The sequence below is a fragment of the Boleophthalmus pectinirostris genome, unplaced genomic scaffold (genome assembly GCF_026225935.1).
Source record: "Boleophthalmus pectinirostris isolate CB_2022bp ecotype Guang Dong unplaced genomic scaffold, ASM2622593v1 HiC_scaffold_5, whole genome shotgun sequence".
Taxonomy (NCBI): Eukaryota; Metazoa; Chordata; class Actinopteri; order Gobiiformes; family Gobiidae; genus Boleophthalmus; species Boleophthalmus pectinirostris.
The window spans coordinates 19,173,433-19,189,624 of NW_026571404.1; the positions used below are offsets into that span (position 1 = coordinate 19,173,433).

The following is a 16,192-nucleotide window of genomic DNA, read 5'->3' on the forward strand; positions in this document are numbered from 1 at the left end:
CAACTATTGAATTCTCGGGGTGTGTGTTAAATCCTAAGTTAAGCGGATAAGCAGAACAAATAACAACGATTTAAGTGTCAGATAAAATTTGATAAACTAAAAGCAATAATTTGAGAACTGGACACTGTTTTGGCTTATTTTAATATGTGGAGCACTCTAGATGCAAGCTCCTCACCTGGAACATGCTGCAGCTTTCAATGTTTTATTATGTTTTTCTTCTTTCTGTAAATAACCCCAAATAGTTTGTGTAGCTGACAGATTTTTGTCTCAGTTATTCTTATTTGATATAAAAACAATGAGGTGCTTTTTGACATTCCTGAAGTATGTTGGTGCTTTAAAATTACATTAAAGGTGCATTGTGTAACTTTTTTATGGAGGGTCTGTCAAATGTTTTTCTCAGTGGTGATGTTATTGCTTTGTCTGGAATGTTTCACAATATGGCATTAAACCTTTCCATCTTCATGAAGACTAAACCAAACCAAGTTACAGGTCAGATCTGTGGAGAGGCAACCCCACTCACAGCCAGAGTGCCTGTTTTTAACCAATAAAACAACCTTTAATTGAATACATATAAGGTAGCACTACTTAAGAGTCATACTGTGGAACATTCAAGGAAGAGCAGAATCATATCCATAGAGACAAGCAGGTGACGGACCCCAAACAAAAAGTTACATAATGCATCTTTAAACAGTCTCTCAATAAGTCAAGAATGCTTTAAAGTGGGTCATTTGGTGGAAAGTATGTTTAATTAATTGGCTCTACTTAATGAAAAGTTAAGTTGAGGATATGTTACATTTGCTGAATATAATGCTCCTGGCCTTTAGTCTGGCCTCTCCTTCTTTAAAAAGTGCAGCTCTGCAGTGGGAACCAAAAGCGCTGACTATCACTCTGTTCTATCTGTGACTGCCCCCTCCGCGTTCCCTGAAGCCAACTGCATTAATATGAGCCTATACTTTATACACTAGGGTACAGCTCGAGTGTGAGAGGACCAGGGGGCAGAGACACAGAGGTATAAGGACATCTCCGCCGGCTTCTAATTGGCCTCTGTGAAGAAATCAGTGCACAAATGTAACGCTGTGATCATCAAGTGTGATTTATGTCGAGTCACACATACTGTACTGAGGAAAAGGATAAAAAAAGTGTTTTAACAAAGGCTATAAAGCAAGAGTGTCAATAATATAAATATAAGATGCATTCACACTTGCGCAAACACTACATTAAAATTGGACTAAACTGGGATTCAATCTGGAACTAAACCTGGACTAGACCAGGGCTAAACCAAACAAAAAAACAAAACAAAACAGGACAAAACAAGATGCAAAACTAATCAAGAAGCACTTGGATAGTACTGACCTCTACCAGTGCACTCATCTTCTGGCAATGATCAATAGATTATAAATAAAATATTACATTGTACAACTACAATTCACTATTACAACTCACAACTTTAACTAATATTATACTATAAATTGATTCCTCAAACTTATACAGAAACTCTAAGAAGAATAATTCTACATCTTTTCAAATTAAAATAACATCTGTACATTATATGGTACTTAGGTACACACAAGCAAAACCCAGGACATACATAAAAATGGCACTAGACAGAAATACATAACTGCAAGCATCACTATTTTCCACCTCCACAGCCAAATAACGATGTAGATAAAACCTCAGATTAACCATTGTGTTACAGAGGTTACAGAGCTTTACTTAAAAAGTGCCTATTAAAAGCATCTTCACTTCCCACATTCACACTTGCTGTATAACAATTTCTCAGTACTGCATCGAACCACCATCAGATTAAAAGCAGGATGAGAAAATGAGAGGAAAGAGGCTTGTTCTGTCCCCACAGCGCTATGGGGATCTCTACTTGTATAAGGCCCATGTTCTCATTACTCTAAGTGCAGTCCCATAGAAACTCAGATCCTTACAGCCGTGCCTCAGGAGCAGTGTGGACCAGGAAAGACACCCAGGAGGAACAAAACAAGAGGAAAGCTTAGCCATAATTCCAGGTATAAGCTCCTTCAAAGCTGACAGAAAATAAAACAAACGAGTAACTAAAGTCTCTCAGGATAGGTTATTAAAGACGCAGCTTATTCATATGCATAGTGTGTTGAATATGTGCATGCTTAATGGAATAAAGACAGAGTAAAGTGGTGCAAGTGTTTCTAAGAGGAGTAGATGCCTGGTGGGTACAACTGTAGCCACAAGAGGTCTTCAGCTCTGTACAAGTCTTTTGACCAGGGAATCAATTAAAGCAAAGGAATATGTAGCATGCTTGGGGGTAAAACGAAAACTGTCACTAGAGAAAAAATAGAGAAAAAAGAAAGTTATCTTGATTTTGTGTTAAACAGTTTATTTTGTATTCTATGAAGAAAGGGAGGTAAATCCTCAAATAAATACAAAAGTAATATTTGTTAAAGGGACAGTATAATAATTTATCATTTTTAGGGCTTGTATCTTTGGAGATGTTATGGCTTTCCTTGGAAAGTTCCACAAGATGGTACCTGCAGGCCACACTGTACAATTAATGTTTGTCAGTGCATCTTTTTTTGCAATAAATACACCTGCAATTGAATAAATGCAAAATATGCTTACTGTGATACTGTGTAACATTTCAGACAAAGAAATACCATTTCCATGAAAACAAGCAGTTGACAGACCCCAATCAAGAAAGTTACATAATGCATCTGCAAAAACAAAGGTGAGCAATGGATAATGGACATCAAATGTGTAAAGATGGGAACTCTTGTGTTTTCTTGTGTAAAAATAAGTGGAAACATGATGCAAAACATGTGTGGTGTGCAAACAGACATGAATTCTATCTTTGCAAAGATAAAAATGATATGCTTTGATGAACTTTAATTTCTGGAGTCCCAGAAGATAAAAAAAAATATGAAAAGATTGAAGAATAATAACAACATAGCGATATCAAACCAACATCCTCTGCATGCTTCAGGGCTGGATGCGAATTATGTATTCTCTGGGGTAGCTTTATCTACTCTATTCGCTTCCACATTCAACATTTTCAGTTGTTATTTTCATTGAGCAATACACAACTTCATTAAAAAAAAAAAGTCGAAACCATTAATGCTAAAAAATGTAATCATATTAAGCCCCCCCCCCTTTTTTAAAAGATACATTCTTACTGTGAGCAGGGTCACCACTTCAGAGATTTGACCAGTAACTTGGCCTGGTCTCTGTGGAGGTACAGATTTAATACCATACTGTGGAGCATTTCAGACAAACCAATAGCATTTCCATAAAAGCAAGCAGATGGCAGACCCTCCACCAGAAAAGTCAAAGATGTATTTGCAAACCACTTGAGATGGCCGACAGTCATTTACTTGTAAAAATAAGCGTTATTCAAAGAGAAGCATTCAAGGGATTTCAGTGCTGTGTGGGTGTATAAATGGTTTATGGGTCTAACAGTCTGGTAGATTGCTGTTTGGCTGTGGCCCAATGTTCTCAAGGCAGCTCCAGTAAAAAGGCCGGGAGGTGAGGAAACACTTAACATAAGAAAATTGAGCAAGGATTCACCTCTCGCCAGAATCAAGCTACTGTTATTGGTGGATTTCAGATGATTTTACAGCACTGTACAGACCAATAATATTTCATATAGATGGGGGGCTAGTCACTAATAGAAATGATGAGGTTCAATTTGTGTGGATTTTTCATTGGATATTTTTTAATGCAAATACCATCAATCAATAGGGAAAACTGGCTCTTATCCTCATCTGAGAGCATGACATCATCTAGAATCTAAAAAACATCTCTTGTAAGAATAGTGAACAGCAAAAAGGGTCATAGGAGACAAAACAGCCAGCAATAAAGCTAATTTGTTGGGGGAAGAGTGTGCTTTTTGTTTTTTTATCTTACCTGACCTTTCAGAGTCCTTTATTGTTGGCTCAAAGGCTAAGCATTTCTTTCTTGTCTCTGTTTTGCAGGAAGATTTCCCAAAAGCTCCTTTTATTGAGACAGAAGGCCACTTTAAAAACAACAATGAACCAATGATCAGCACATGTTTTAATACGTTTTTAACATATGCACACCACACTAGTCTACAAAAAACAATAAGGACATTTGACAGAATGTTTCATGTTTAAGATGACAGCACCAGAACAAGTCACAGGTCAGATCTGTGGAGAGGTGGCCCAAATAACTGTAAAAATACAAAAAATGTTTTCTGATGTTTGAGCAATAAATGCAAGATATATTTGTTTAGCCTGTGGAAGCAAAAACATCTGCATGAGCCAAGCAGGTGGTGGCGGACCCTTTGTATGAAAAGTTACATAATATACCTTTAAAATAATTTACAAATCACTGCACACTGAGAGGCAGATGATACACAATCAAGAACAAAATACTTTGACATGTCCTATTCTGTTAATATGAGCATACCTTTTGTTCTTGTGCTAGCATGTCCTGATATTAACCCATTTCTCTGAAGTCATTACCAATAAGATGTTCAACTGTGCATGTAAATTTGCTTTAGGAGACTTGGGCCATTTTAATTAGCTGCTTTCAGACGGCTGCTTCCTGGAGAGCTGATGAAAGTTGCTAAGTAGGAAGATAATGAATTTTTAAGCCACTGTGTAAATTCCCAGCATTATTCAGTCATAAATAAGTAGACCACGGTTGCAACAGTACAACATGCATTACTACATTATCTATAGGTTCTGAATTTGTTCCTCATATTATGAAGTTTAGATCAAGATAGGCAGCAGGGCAGTTTTCACTTTTTAATTATTTAAAACACAGACAATCTCAGTGAAGGGAAACAAAGAACAAATGCTGTGAAAGGGTTTGGCATTATGTTTTAATTAGATGCTTCTCTCCCACACACAATATGCCAAAATGTTGTATGTGGGTGGATGTTTTGAATATGTAAGTGACACTATTTTCCGCTGGGCAAAATAAACAATGTATGTGGCAACAACACACATATTGAGAAGGATTTGAAAGTGTAGAAATTCTGACAAACCGTTAGACAAAGATGTTACTTAATCTGCAGAGTACATGGTGCCAGTATAACCCTGCGCTGACTCATGAGGCCCTGCACACTGCTTCTATTGTTGGCACGGATTCTGCTATGTAACAGCAGGAGATGGCAATTAAACAGAAATGCCCATAAAAAACCTTCAGGATTAAATACTCCTTGTTCATCATCTTCTTCCACTTACTCTCATTATAGGTTATGGAGACTGGAGTCCATCCCAGCAGCCACTTTGGTCCTGATGTGGGCACGTCCTGGACACTGTGAAGCTGCAGAGTTGACGCAAAAGATGTGTAATCAGCTTCTACCATATTCAATTTACATCAAGATACCAATTAACTGCACTATAATTTTCTGGAGGAGGCTCCATCCCCTTCTTGTCTCCATGGAGATGTTATTGATTTTTGTGGAATGTTCCCAATTATGGTATTAAACATATCTATATCCATAGAGACAAGCAGGCAACATTCCAAAACAGAAATGTGGATAGGCAACCCCGTTTACAGTATTTCATTTTTAAAGCTATAAAAAACATTCACAGTGGTTAAAATTTTTTTTTTTTAAAAGCCTAAATTGATAAGCTAAATACTATACTTTTGATGTAATAAAGGCAAGCAGGTGACTGACCCTCCATATACTGCACCTGAACATGTAGCCTTATGTGGACGGAGGAAAGAAGTCAGAAACAAGAAAGGGAAAAAAAATTACATAATATGCTTCACACATTTGAATTTGTGCTGTGTTAATACAAATAGTTAGACAATGGTATTTATAACATAGCATGGAAAAGAAATAATTGCTTACCAACAGCCTGTCCTTATTTTCAACCAGTGCACGGGACACACTAGTGTGCCTTGAAAAAAGAATACAACTTGAGTTAACAGATTCACATACGGATTAAACAGAATCATTTACCATTTTGCTGTATTCGGGACAACTTCAACACAAAAAGAAAGTTAAAACCAATAAAAACTAAACACGGCGGCATGGACAATCTTATCAAAATTGTGTGATTTAGCAAAATTTTTGTGAAAAAATTAAAAACAATGGCCTCGAACAGGGGCCTATGTAATCAGCCAATTTAGTGTTTTGCTGCACTCTACTGGCGGAAATCGAAAGCACAATGAAAACAGTATGTGAGTTAAATCTAAAACGTTGGGTTGTGTGGGTTTGAGTCAATGTAAAATATCAAATAAATGCATCAACTAATAATAACAAAAAATAATTGCCTGTTATTTATATGGCTCATTTCTGTCAAGTGGACACGTAACATCCGCGTCTCAGTAAACGACTCTCTGATTGGACACGCCTCTCTGCCCCGCCCCCTACGTTCACTGCGTGCGTTTCCCGCGAACTGACCCACGCCGTGGCTAACCTGCTGCTGCTAGGTTATGTTGATGAAGATTAGCTAGACTTTGCATCGAATAAAAAACACAATGTCAAAACAGAGGTCTCTCTTCAGCTTTTTTGGCAAGTCTCCTCCACCAACTGTTGCAAAACCGAAGCCTGCTCCATCTCCTACCGAGGCGGACTTGCCCTCTTCCGTGGAGAAATCCAACTCTTCTCCGAAAGAACAAGCGAAACAGCAGCAGCAACCAACTCCGAAGATCAACAAGATCAAAGCGAAAAGTGATGCCAAAAATGCAAAAAGTGGATTTAACAAACTGTTTGGAGACAAGGCAGTGCCGAGTAAAGAAAGGTGAGTTTGGAAATGCGTTCAGACTGGTACTACACCTACCTGCAGGTTTTTCCCTCCTAGACGAGTATTCCAGTGTTTCCCATTAATAAAGGAGACTCCCTGGTGGCCCCTCCATAGTCATAAAAACCTGGAATATATTAGTATCACAAAATCGCACTTTGGATTATCACAAGATATCATAACATTTGAAAGTTAATTTTACTGGATAAAAGGGGCTGCTTAACACTTCTACACCACAAAATTAGACATTAAATTATTCAATTCAAAATTGGTTGTGCCACTAATTCTTGTTCATGTTGAACCAAAGCTCTACTGTAGCTGTGTGTTGTGCCTGCCCTATATAGCTTCATACTCTTAACTGATGCTCTTTTGATAAGATGCAAAGTACAAACAATTGTCATTATAGACACAATTACATTTATTCACTAACTTGATACCTTATCTACATTAGTTCAGCAATACATGGAAATGTCAAAAACATTTAATGTGTCTACACATTACACTTGTCTACACTTTTTTTTTTTTTTCCCCCAGTACCCCAAAGTTCTCATTTAATGCAGGCTCACTTGTGTGGGCCAAAATGGAGGGGCACCCCTGGTGGCCTTGTATGGTAGTACCACAGCCTTTAACGGGGCAGCAGATGAGAGGAAAGGGCAAGGACCAGCGTGTACATGTCCATTTCTTTGACGAGCCGCCAACTAGAGGATGGGTCAACACAAAATATATCAGAGCATACCAGGGTAATCCTCAACTATCGAATCATGTGATTTTTGTTTCTTTCAAAACACTCTAGAGTTCATTTCCTTGTGTCTTTTAAGGGTCTGACAGCAGTGATGCCAAAATTGGAGGGGTGTTCTTCAGTAACAAACCAGTCATTCGTCGTTCAATGGAGCTTGCGGATGCTGTCATGTTCGACACAGATGAAAAGAGACTAAAGATGCCTATTTGCACTGACCCCTCTGATGACGAAGAGGAGGAAGAGGACATGGAGGTAACAAATTCATTTTCCATCAATAGTTTCTAAACAGTACACAGAAGTAAATTAAAATTAAGTGATGCTATTTTATATTACATTAAATATTAAATGTATTGAAATTTACATCACAAAGAGAAACAAGATCCATACTGGAAACAATATAAATTTACTTTTTGAATAGAAATAGAAATGTTTTGTGCAGTTGAATTTGAGAACCACTGGTGTAGACAATTACTATAGTTGAATATAAGTAATAATGTGTGTTTTTAACAGGTTGACAAATCAACCATAAGTGACGAAGATGCAAGTTTTGAGGAGCAGAAGAGTGAAGAAATTAAGTCTTCTAAAGTCAGCCGTCGTTCTTCTAGAGCAGCGGTGAAAAATGAAAACAAGCCCAAGCGAAGACGCATCATTGTGGCTTCAGACAGTGATGGCTCTGAAGATGAGTTTAAACCAGAGCATGCAGCCAGCAGCAGTGATGATGATGAGGAAGAGCCTGCCATGTCCAGCGAAGAGGAATCGGAAAGCCCGGAGTCCGAACCTGAAAGTCCGATAAAACCAGTAAAGCGCAAACGCCCCGTTGAGAAATCCACTAATGCTAAACCGAAAGCACCCAGTACCCCTGTCTCTGCTCCTAAACGGTCTCCATTGATGGTTGCAGCTGACACTAAGTCCCGCCTCTCTGCTTTCTCTGCTCCAGACAGCTTTGAGTGCCAGGCAAATACAGGAGGAAGTGGCGGCGCCACCGTTTGGGACCATGAGAAATTGGAATGGCTACAGGATGGGCGCAAGAAAGACGGCAAAAGACGTCGACAAAGTGAGGAAGATTATGACCCATCGTCTCTATATGTCCCAGATGACTTTTTAAACCGTCAGACCCCTGGGATGCGAAGGTGGTGGCAGCTCAAAGCAGACATGTACGATACAGTTATTTTCTACAAAGTGGGCAAGTTTTATGAGCTTTACCACATGGATGCTGTTGTAGGGGTCAATGAACTTGGACTTACATTCATGAAAGGCACCTGGGCGCATTCAGGCTTTCCAGAAATAGGTTTTGCGAGATTTTCAGATGTACTCGTTCAAAAAGGCTACAAGGTGGCTAGAGTGGAGCAGACAGAGACTCCAGAAATGATGGAAGCACGCTGCAAGAGCATGTTTAAACCCTCTAAATTTGACAAAGTGGTGAAAAGAGAAGTTTGTAGGATTATCACAAAGGGGACGCAAACCTATAGTGTTCTGGATGGTGCTCCGTCAGAAAGCCAGAGCAAGTTTCTACTGAGTTTGAAGGAAAAGGCTGAGGAGGAGAGCTCGGGCCGCTGCCGTATATATGGAGTGTGTTTTGTGGACACCTCTGTGGGTTTTTTCCACGTGGGACAGTTTGAAGATGACCGCCACTGCTCTCGCCTCCGCACCCTGATCGCTCATTATCCCCCTGCAGAAGTGCTCTTTGAAAAGGGGAACCCCTCGGTGGAAACACGCAAAATCTTTAAAGCCTCTTTGTCAGCTGCTCTCCAGGAGGGACTTAACGCCAGCAGTCAGTTTTGGGATGCTCAGAAAACTCTTAAAACCCTTTCAGAAGAAGATTATTTCAGTGAAAATGCCAACAAAGAAAAGAGTGGTAACAGCCTTCTTCCATCTCTCCTCAAAAACATGACTTCAGCAAGTGACTCCTTATGCCTTACACCTAAAGATGGCTATGAACTGGCACTTTCTGCTCTGGGTGGATGCATTTTCTACTTAAAGAAGTGTCTCGTGGACCAAGAACTGCTGTCTATGGCCAACTTTGAAGAGTATGTCCCTGTCGATGTGGAGTTGGAGAAGTCATGTGGAGCAGCTAGCTTCTTCTCCCAAACACGGCAGCGTATGGTTTTGGATGGAGTAACGCTGGCAAATTTGGAGATATTTCAAAATGGTTCAGGTGGGACAGAGGGCACATTGCTGGAGCGTTTGGATACCTGTTCAACCCCATTTGGCAAAAGGCTTTTAAAACAGTGGTTATGTGCGCCCCTGTGTAATGCCAAGTCTATCCGGGACAGATTGGACGCAGTGGAAGATCTTATGGGAGCTCAAGCCCAGGCGTCAGAAGTGTCAGAGCTGCTCAAAAAATTGCCAGATTTAGAGCGACTTCTCAGTAAAATTCACAGCATCGGCACGCCTCTGAAGGGACAGGAGCATCCCGACTCCAGGGCTGTTCTTTATGAAGAAGTCACCTACAGCAAACGCAAGATCGCAGACTTCCTCTCAGCGCTGGAAGGGTTTAAAACCATGCAAGAGATCATAAATGTGATGTCAGCCATGTCAGGGGATTTTCGATCTGTGTTGCTTTGTCAAGTTGTTACTTTAAAGCATGAAAAGAATGGCATCTTTCCTGATCTCTCAGAGGAACTCAAGCGCTGGGACACGGCATTTGACCACCAAAAAGCACGTACCACTGGAGTCATAACCCCCAAATCTGGCTTTGACCCAGAGTTTGACCAAGCATTAACTGGCATCAAAAACTGCGAAAGAGAACTGCAAGACTATTTAGACAGGCAGAAGAAGAGGCTCGGATGTAAAAATATGTCCTATTGGGGAACGGGCAAAAACCGCTTTCAAATGGAGGTTCCAGACAGTGTTTCAGAGAGGAACATTCCTGAAGAGTATGAGGTGAAATCAACAAAGAAAGGCTGGAAACGCTACGTGACCAAGGAGTCGGAGAAACTGTTTTCTGAGCTGCAGGGATATGAGGAAAAACGGGATGCAGCGCTCAAAGACTGTATGAGGCGCCTCTTCTACAACTTTGACAAAAACTACAAGGACTGGAAGACCGCTGTGGAGTGCATGGCTGTGCTTGGTAAATGCTTTTATTTGAGTTTATTGCAGAGTAATGACTGTAAAGAGTATGTTTTCCTCAAACAGCCTGGAATACATTGGGCTGGTACAAACAAACAAATTTGCACTGCAGGTGTCTGCTCTTGTTTTCATTTCCTGCAGATGTTTCAGTTGCTCACATTTAGCTGTACTAGCACATTGCTCATTGTAAGATTGACATTGGGGTTGTTACATAATTCTAAAACAAATACATTTCTTTGCCTTAGGGAATATTTTTGCAAACTAAATGCATTGCAAAATCTGTTAAAAGTTTAGGCTAAGGTTGCCTGTCAAAATACACCTTGGATAAAAGTAATTACATTTATTTAGTGGTTGCATTGCTGAGCTTTTCTTTTCATTTCTGAATAAACCTCCTTATTGACTGGGGGGTTGTAATTTCAACATTCTCATTAGAAACTATAATTGATACATGTTTTTTACTTTCTTTGTTCACAGATGTGCTTTTAGCCCTGTCCCGCTACAGTCAGGGTGGAGACGGACCAATGGCCAGGCCTGAGGTGGTTCTTCCTGAAGATGATGACGAGTCTGCTCCCTTCATTGATCTGCTGGGTTCTCGTCACCCATGTGTCACAAAGACCTTTTTTGGAGATGACTTCATTCCCAATGACATCCACGTGGGCTGTCCCGGGAGCAGTGACTCCGATGAAGAGAAGAGCGCCGCCTCCTGTGTCCTAGTCACTGGGCCCAACATGGGGGGCAAGTCAACTCTCATGAGACAGGTGGGTCACAGTAAAGCTGAACCATTTTGGAAGTAAATCTAATTTCTATAAGATTTGTGTTTTAAAAGAACGATTCTTGCACAGTGTTGTCTGTCCAGACCAGTGGCATTGAGATGTAAGTAATAGTGCTCAAATTCAAAGGAAAACAAGCAAAGAACATGCTTTTAGTGCAGGGTAGCAGGTGTATACATAAGAACCTATAGAGACACAAAGACATTTAGTTCTTTGCAGGTAACATTGTTAGTTAGGTTAGGTTGCCTTATTCGTACTCATAGGTAAATTTGCTTTGCAGATTTGAGAGGCAGGTTCCACATTTCATATTTCATTCATCCATATTATGTGCAAAAAAAACGGTATAAAAACACAATTACAAAATAAATTCTTTACTTTAAAGAACTGCAGCCTTTCAGATTTGCTAAATGTGACTTAGTGACTCTCCAATTTGATAGCAATCAATCTAGGAGCTCAAAACAGTATGCATCATCCACATCGACATGACAGCTATAATAAATAACAAACATCTTGGCATCTTGGTATACTCTACAACAGTTGAACATTTAGGGGTCATAATATAAAGCTGGATTTGTGTAACTGGTGCTTAGGCCTCTAAACAGATGAGTAATTATAAAACTATTATTCTGTTTAGTGTGGACTTGTGATCATCCTGGCTCAGCTGGGCTGCTACGTTCCCGCCGAGAGCCTTCGCTTCACTCCAGTTGACAGAGTCTTCACTCGTCTCGGAGCTTCAGATCGGATTATGGCTGGTAACACCATAAATCTCTGAAAACTAAATATAATGCACTGATGTTGTTTTCATTAGTAAACCTTACAACATCCTTGCCCTTTCTAGGTGAAAGCACTTTCTTTGTGGAGCTCAGTGAGACAGCCAGTATCCTGCACCATGCTACTAAACACTCGCTTGTGCTTCTGGATGAACTTGGTAAGGTTTGGTTGCTTGATTTCTTGATGCTTTGTTTAGCATTCATAGATTTCAGCTTCATGTTATATGGTGTCATTTTGAGGGCAGATGACAGTCCAACAGACAAAATAGTTTGTTTTGAATTCTTCATTGATATGGCCACAGTCCTAACATTTTATCATTCTTAAATTGGATTCTGTATTATACAATTTTCCCATCTGGTCACTGTAGGAAGAGGCACAGCGACATACGACGGGACAGCCATTGCCAGTGCTGTGGTGAAGGAGCTGGCAGAGAAGATCTGTTGTCGGACCCTGTTCTCTACTCATTATCACTCTTTGGTGGAGGACTATGCCAACAACACTGCAGTCCGCCTGGGACACATGGTGGGTAACTCTTTATCACACTTTACACCCAGGCAATTACTCTCATGTAAAAACTTGAACCCAAAAGTGATACAGTCTACCACAAAGCATTTCATGTCTTTATAATTAATACATTCTTTTTGAATTGATTTATGAATAATTGTGGGATTGACTGCATAACAGATGTTAATTGGCCTTTTCAGTAAACTGACGTAGGTGAGTAAAATTGTCTTGTGTGAAATCTGGTGTTTTGTATTAAAAAGTAATTAAAAAGAATGACAGTAGCTGGACAAAGACCAAATTTACTGTAGTATGAATATCAGACTGTTTATGAAATAATGTATGGTCCATTTTGGTAGGCTTAAAGGTGTACTATATACATTTCTGGAGATATTATTGCTCTGTCGGAAATATTCCACAGTATAGCATTAAACTTGTCCATCTCCAAGGAAACTTTCATTTCATTGCCCTTATACTTTCAGGCATGTATGGTGGAGAATGAATGTGAAGATCCAAGTCAAGAGACTATAACATTCCTGTACAAGTTCATCACTGGGGCCTGTCCAAAGAGCTATGGTTTTAATGCTGCTCGCCTCGCCAACCTGCCTGAAGAGGTGATCCAAATCGGGCACAAGAAAGCCCGAGAGTTTGAGAGGAGCACCATCAGCCTCAGACTCTTCAAGTAAGTACAAAAACTACAAGTTACAGAACTCGCACATCGAACAAGTGCAATAAATATTTATCATAGTTTTACATCAGATTAAGTGTCAATTTGTGGGAAAAATTTGCAAAAATACAGGAAGTAGTAATGAGATCTAAAACAGAATACTCCTACCTATATCATCAATATCAGAAATGCCATTCAAAATCTAGTTTCAAAATAAATTTATCACGACTTTTGTGTTATATAATTGTTTTAGCAGTTTTAGTGAAATTAATTGCCTAATCTGTCATATGCACTTTGAAGGTGAATTTGTTTTGGGTGGTTTCTTATTATACAGAAGACCAAAATTTCATCTTAAGATGTTTTGATGCATTGATATGGACAATCTTACCATTTGTTCTTGTTTTACAGGAAAATCTGCCAGTTTGCCAAGGATCCCACACTGGACAGGACACACTTCGCATCTATTGTTCAAATGATTAACACACTTTAATTATAGGAAAAATAATCATCAACTGTTCAAAATGTTTAGTACTAGAAAAAAAACACTACTGAATTGAGCTAATAAAGTTTATTTTTAAAAAAGGACAATGTTTCATCTAGGAAATTAAACCCTTTTAATTCACACTAGCGCCTACATAACGGTTATTGAATACTTCACAATATATTAAGTCTAGATGTTATGATACATGCATACATTTCAGTCTGTATGAGAACCCACAATCACCAGTACACATGGATGGGGGATAATGAAACCATATAGGGCTGTATATAGACACTTGTCTCAGCTTCAGTAGAGTCAAAGCCTCTCACTTCTCCAGACATGTTGGCCATAGAGAACACACAAAGTGATGCTTTCACAAGACTTGTCCTCTTTACAAAACAATACTCACTTTCCATTGATAAATAACCCAGCTATAAAAAGATGTGTATAATTCTCTTGATGAGGAATCAAGGACAACTTGTAATACCAAAATACAATATACAGTTACAAAAGGCAAAAGATAAAAACTTTATTTGGTGATGAGCAGCTTGACATTTGAAAATGTCTTACACTTGGCAAGCGGCTACAACACAAGCTACATCCTAAAATAATACAAAATAAATATAGGCCCTTTAAACAAAATTATGCATAGAATAAGTTCAAACCCATATTTGTAAGAACAAATGTGACCAATGCATTTGTGGGCAAGTCTGGTGAAAGCACAGTTCAGCATCAGCACGTTACTGTATTGCAAATGTAGTCAACATGGCTGGAGAAAATGTTTAGTGTTTTCCTCTCTTTTCTGGTCTCTTTCACAGAAAGAAGTTAGATACTGTGACATGAGTATAATTACAGCAATTCTAGGGTATAATAACCAAAAAATTAAACACATTTAATAAAATAAAGACATTCAAGTACAGTAAGATTTTTGCATGAAAATACAAAACTACACAAAGCAATAAAATCAAATCTCAACAGTTGTCTTGAGGAAAAAAGCTGAAGTGCTAGGTCATTTTCCCGTACGTGGATTAGGAGCACGTCGCAGCTCACGTTGGAAGCATTGCTAAACTGGGGCCGCTGCTCCGTGAGAGAGTTCCTGTTTGCTCTGGGCCTGTACATCACTGCAGTGTTCATCCACCTCCTCAAGACGGATGACTCTTGGCGTTTTTTCACTTGACCATTTGAACACACCCACAGTGCCTGAGTCAGCTGCTCCTGTCCTCTGTCGTCATCTTTTTTTATCGAATAGTTGAAGAAAAAAAAAGCGAGGCATCCATTATCAGGTTTTTTTTCCTTTAAGCATGTCATTTGAAAGTCTCGAGTAATCTTTGTCAAAGTGAATGCATTTAAAGTTTCCTGGTGCCACTGCAGAAGGTAAAGTGTCTGGAGCACATACTGCCCATGGGTCTGGAGCTCAGTTGTGCTGCAGTGTATTGGACTCTATAGGAGGAGCTGAGTCATACAGAGTGTCCGTGTCATGAGTGGGCTCCCCGGCTAACGTGCAAGGATTCGACAGTGTCCCGGCACCACAGTCACAGAAGAATCTGCAGCACAAACAATGAGAGCCATATGAGAGATAGTCTACTACAACAAAATGAAGAGCCAATGTATTCTAGTTGTTAAGCAATGAGAAATGCATTATGATTTTCAAGAATATAAATTGCCCATGGATTCCAATCATATATAGCCTTCATGAAACCTTTATGAAAGCTCCAGTTCATGATTTTCAAACTATAAAAGGAGGTAGTAGGTTGTTAAAATCTAATCTATGCTGAGTCAATCCTAGTGTCGCTACTGCCATTTCTTAAGGGTTTGAGGTTTATCAAATATAAATGGATACAGACGGCATGGAGCAGTGGTATTTTATTTACCAGCAAGTGTTGCTTTTAGAATGTAAAATGAAAAACTAAATTTTCAGGTACCCCACCTTTAACTCAAATTACTCCTCAATTTGGCAGCATTATAGTCTTAGTATTAATTTTGATGTAGTTTAGTACTTGCAAAGACTCACAAACCCAACAAAACGTGCAAGTATATACTGGTGTATTGACTGACCTATCATGTCTGATGAACTCCACATCGTGTCCTTGATGACACTTCTTGATGCAGTTCACACAGATGGCGTTGCGGTCTGTTGTGTTACAGGTGTGACACCTTTGGAGAGGCCAGACAACAACATTAAACACTGGACACACACGACTCATTAATCTGGAGATTATCTGGCGCTGTACCTGTAAAAATCGTGCATTGGGTAGCTGGTGTAGCTTGAAATTTTGTAGAGGCACTGACCTCTGCTAACAGCCTTCTCAATGGCATCTTGATTGTTCAATATTTTGTTATCTTGGGAGAGCAAAAAATTACAGTAATTAAAATGTAAAATAACTAAATAAACCTTAAAAGTGATTAATCACTGTATGTACCTTTCATTGTAACGTTGACACCAGATGCAAGAAACAACCCTCCAAATCGATTGTTGAAGATCTGATTGCCTTCTAG

General features: G+C 39.3%; 2 protein-coding genes across 2 annotated transcripts; one reads left to right on the plus strand and one right to left on the minus strand.

Annotated features, from left to right (window-relative positions):
• The first annotated feature begins 6,321 nt into the window (after nt 1-6,321).
• Nucleotides 6,322-13,803, plus strand: msh6 (mutS homolog 6 (E. coli)). The gene is made up of 10 exons (XM_020921257.2): nt 6,322-6,698; nt 7,233-7,438; nt 7,517-7,689; nt 7,948-10,507; nt 10,981-11,264; nt 11,911-12,028; nt 12,115-12,204; nt 12,415-12,569; nt 13,031-13,230; nt 13,624-13,803. The coding sequence occupies exons 1-10, from the start codon at nt 6,436-6,438 to the stop codon at nt 13,703-13,705; spliced, it is 4,131 nt and encodes a 1,376-aa protein (XP_020776916.1). The 5' UTR covers nt 6,322-6,435; the 3' UTR covers nt 13,706-13,803.
• On the minus strand, nt 13,769-16,186 carry fbxo11a (F-box protein 11a). Its single transcript, XM_055162641.1, has 4 exons — nt 16,117-16,186; nt 15,928-16,036; nt 15,752-15,850; nt 13,769-15,240 (listed from the first exon to the last, which is right to left on the minus strand). Exons 1-4 carry the CDS (start codon nt 16,121-16,123, stop codon nt 15,111-15,113), a joined length of 345 nt encoding a protein of 114 aa, XP_055018616.1. The 5' UTR covers nt 16,124-16,186; the 3' UTR covers nt 13,769-15,110.
• Nucleotides 16,187-16,192: the final 6 nt, after the last annotated feature.

Bases quoted from the DNA above. Each gene is read 5' to 3' on its own strand.
- msh6 (XM_020921257.2), top strand. From the start codon at position 6,436: ATGTCAAAACAGAGGTCTCTCTTCAGCTTTTTTGGCAAGTCTCCTCCA. The intron at 12,205-12,414 runs GTAAGGTTTGGT...TGGTCACTGTAG, and splicing joins TGTGCTTCTGGATGAACTTG to GAAGAGGCACAGCGACATAC. The intron at 12,570-13,030 runs GTGGGTAACTCT...TTATACTTTCAG, and splicing joins CAGTCCGCCTGGGACACATG to GCATGTATGGTGGAGAATGA.
- fbxo11a (XM_055162641.1), bottom strand. The intron at 15,851-15,927 runs GTACAGCGCCAG...GCCTCTCCAAAG, and splicing joins CCAATGCACGATTTTTACAG to GTGTCACACCTGTAACACAA. The intron at 15,241-15,751 runs GTCAGTCAATAC...TTTGTGCTGCAG, and splicing joins GAGTTCATCAGACATGATAG to ATTCTTCTGTGACTGTGGTG.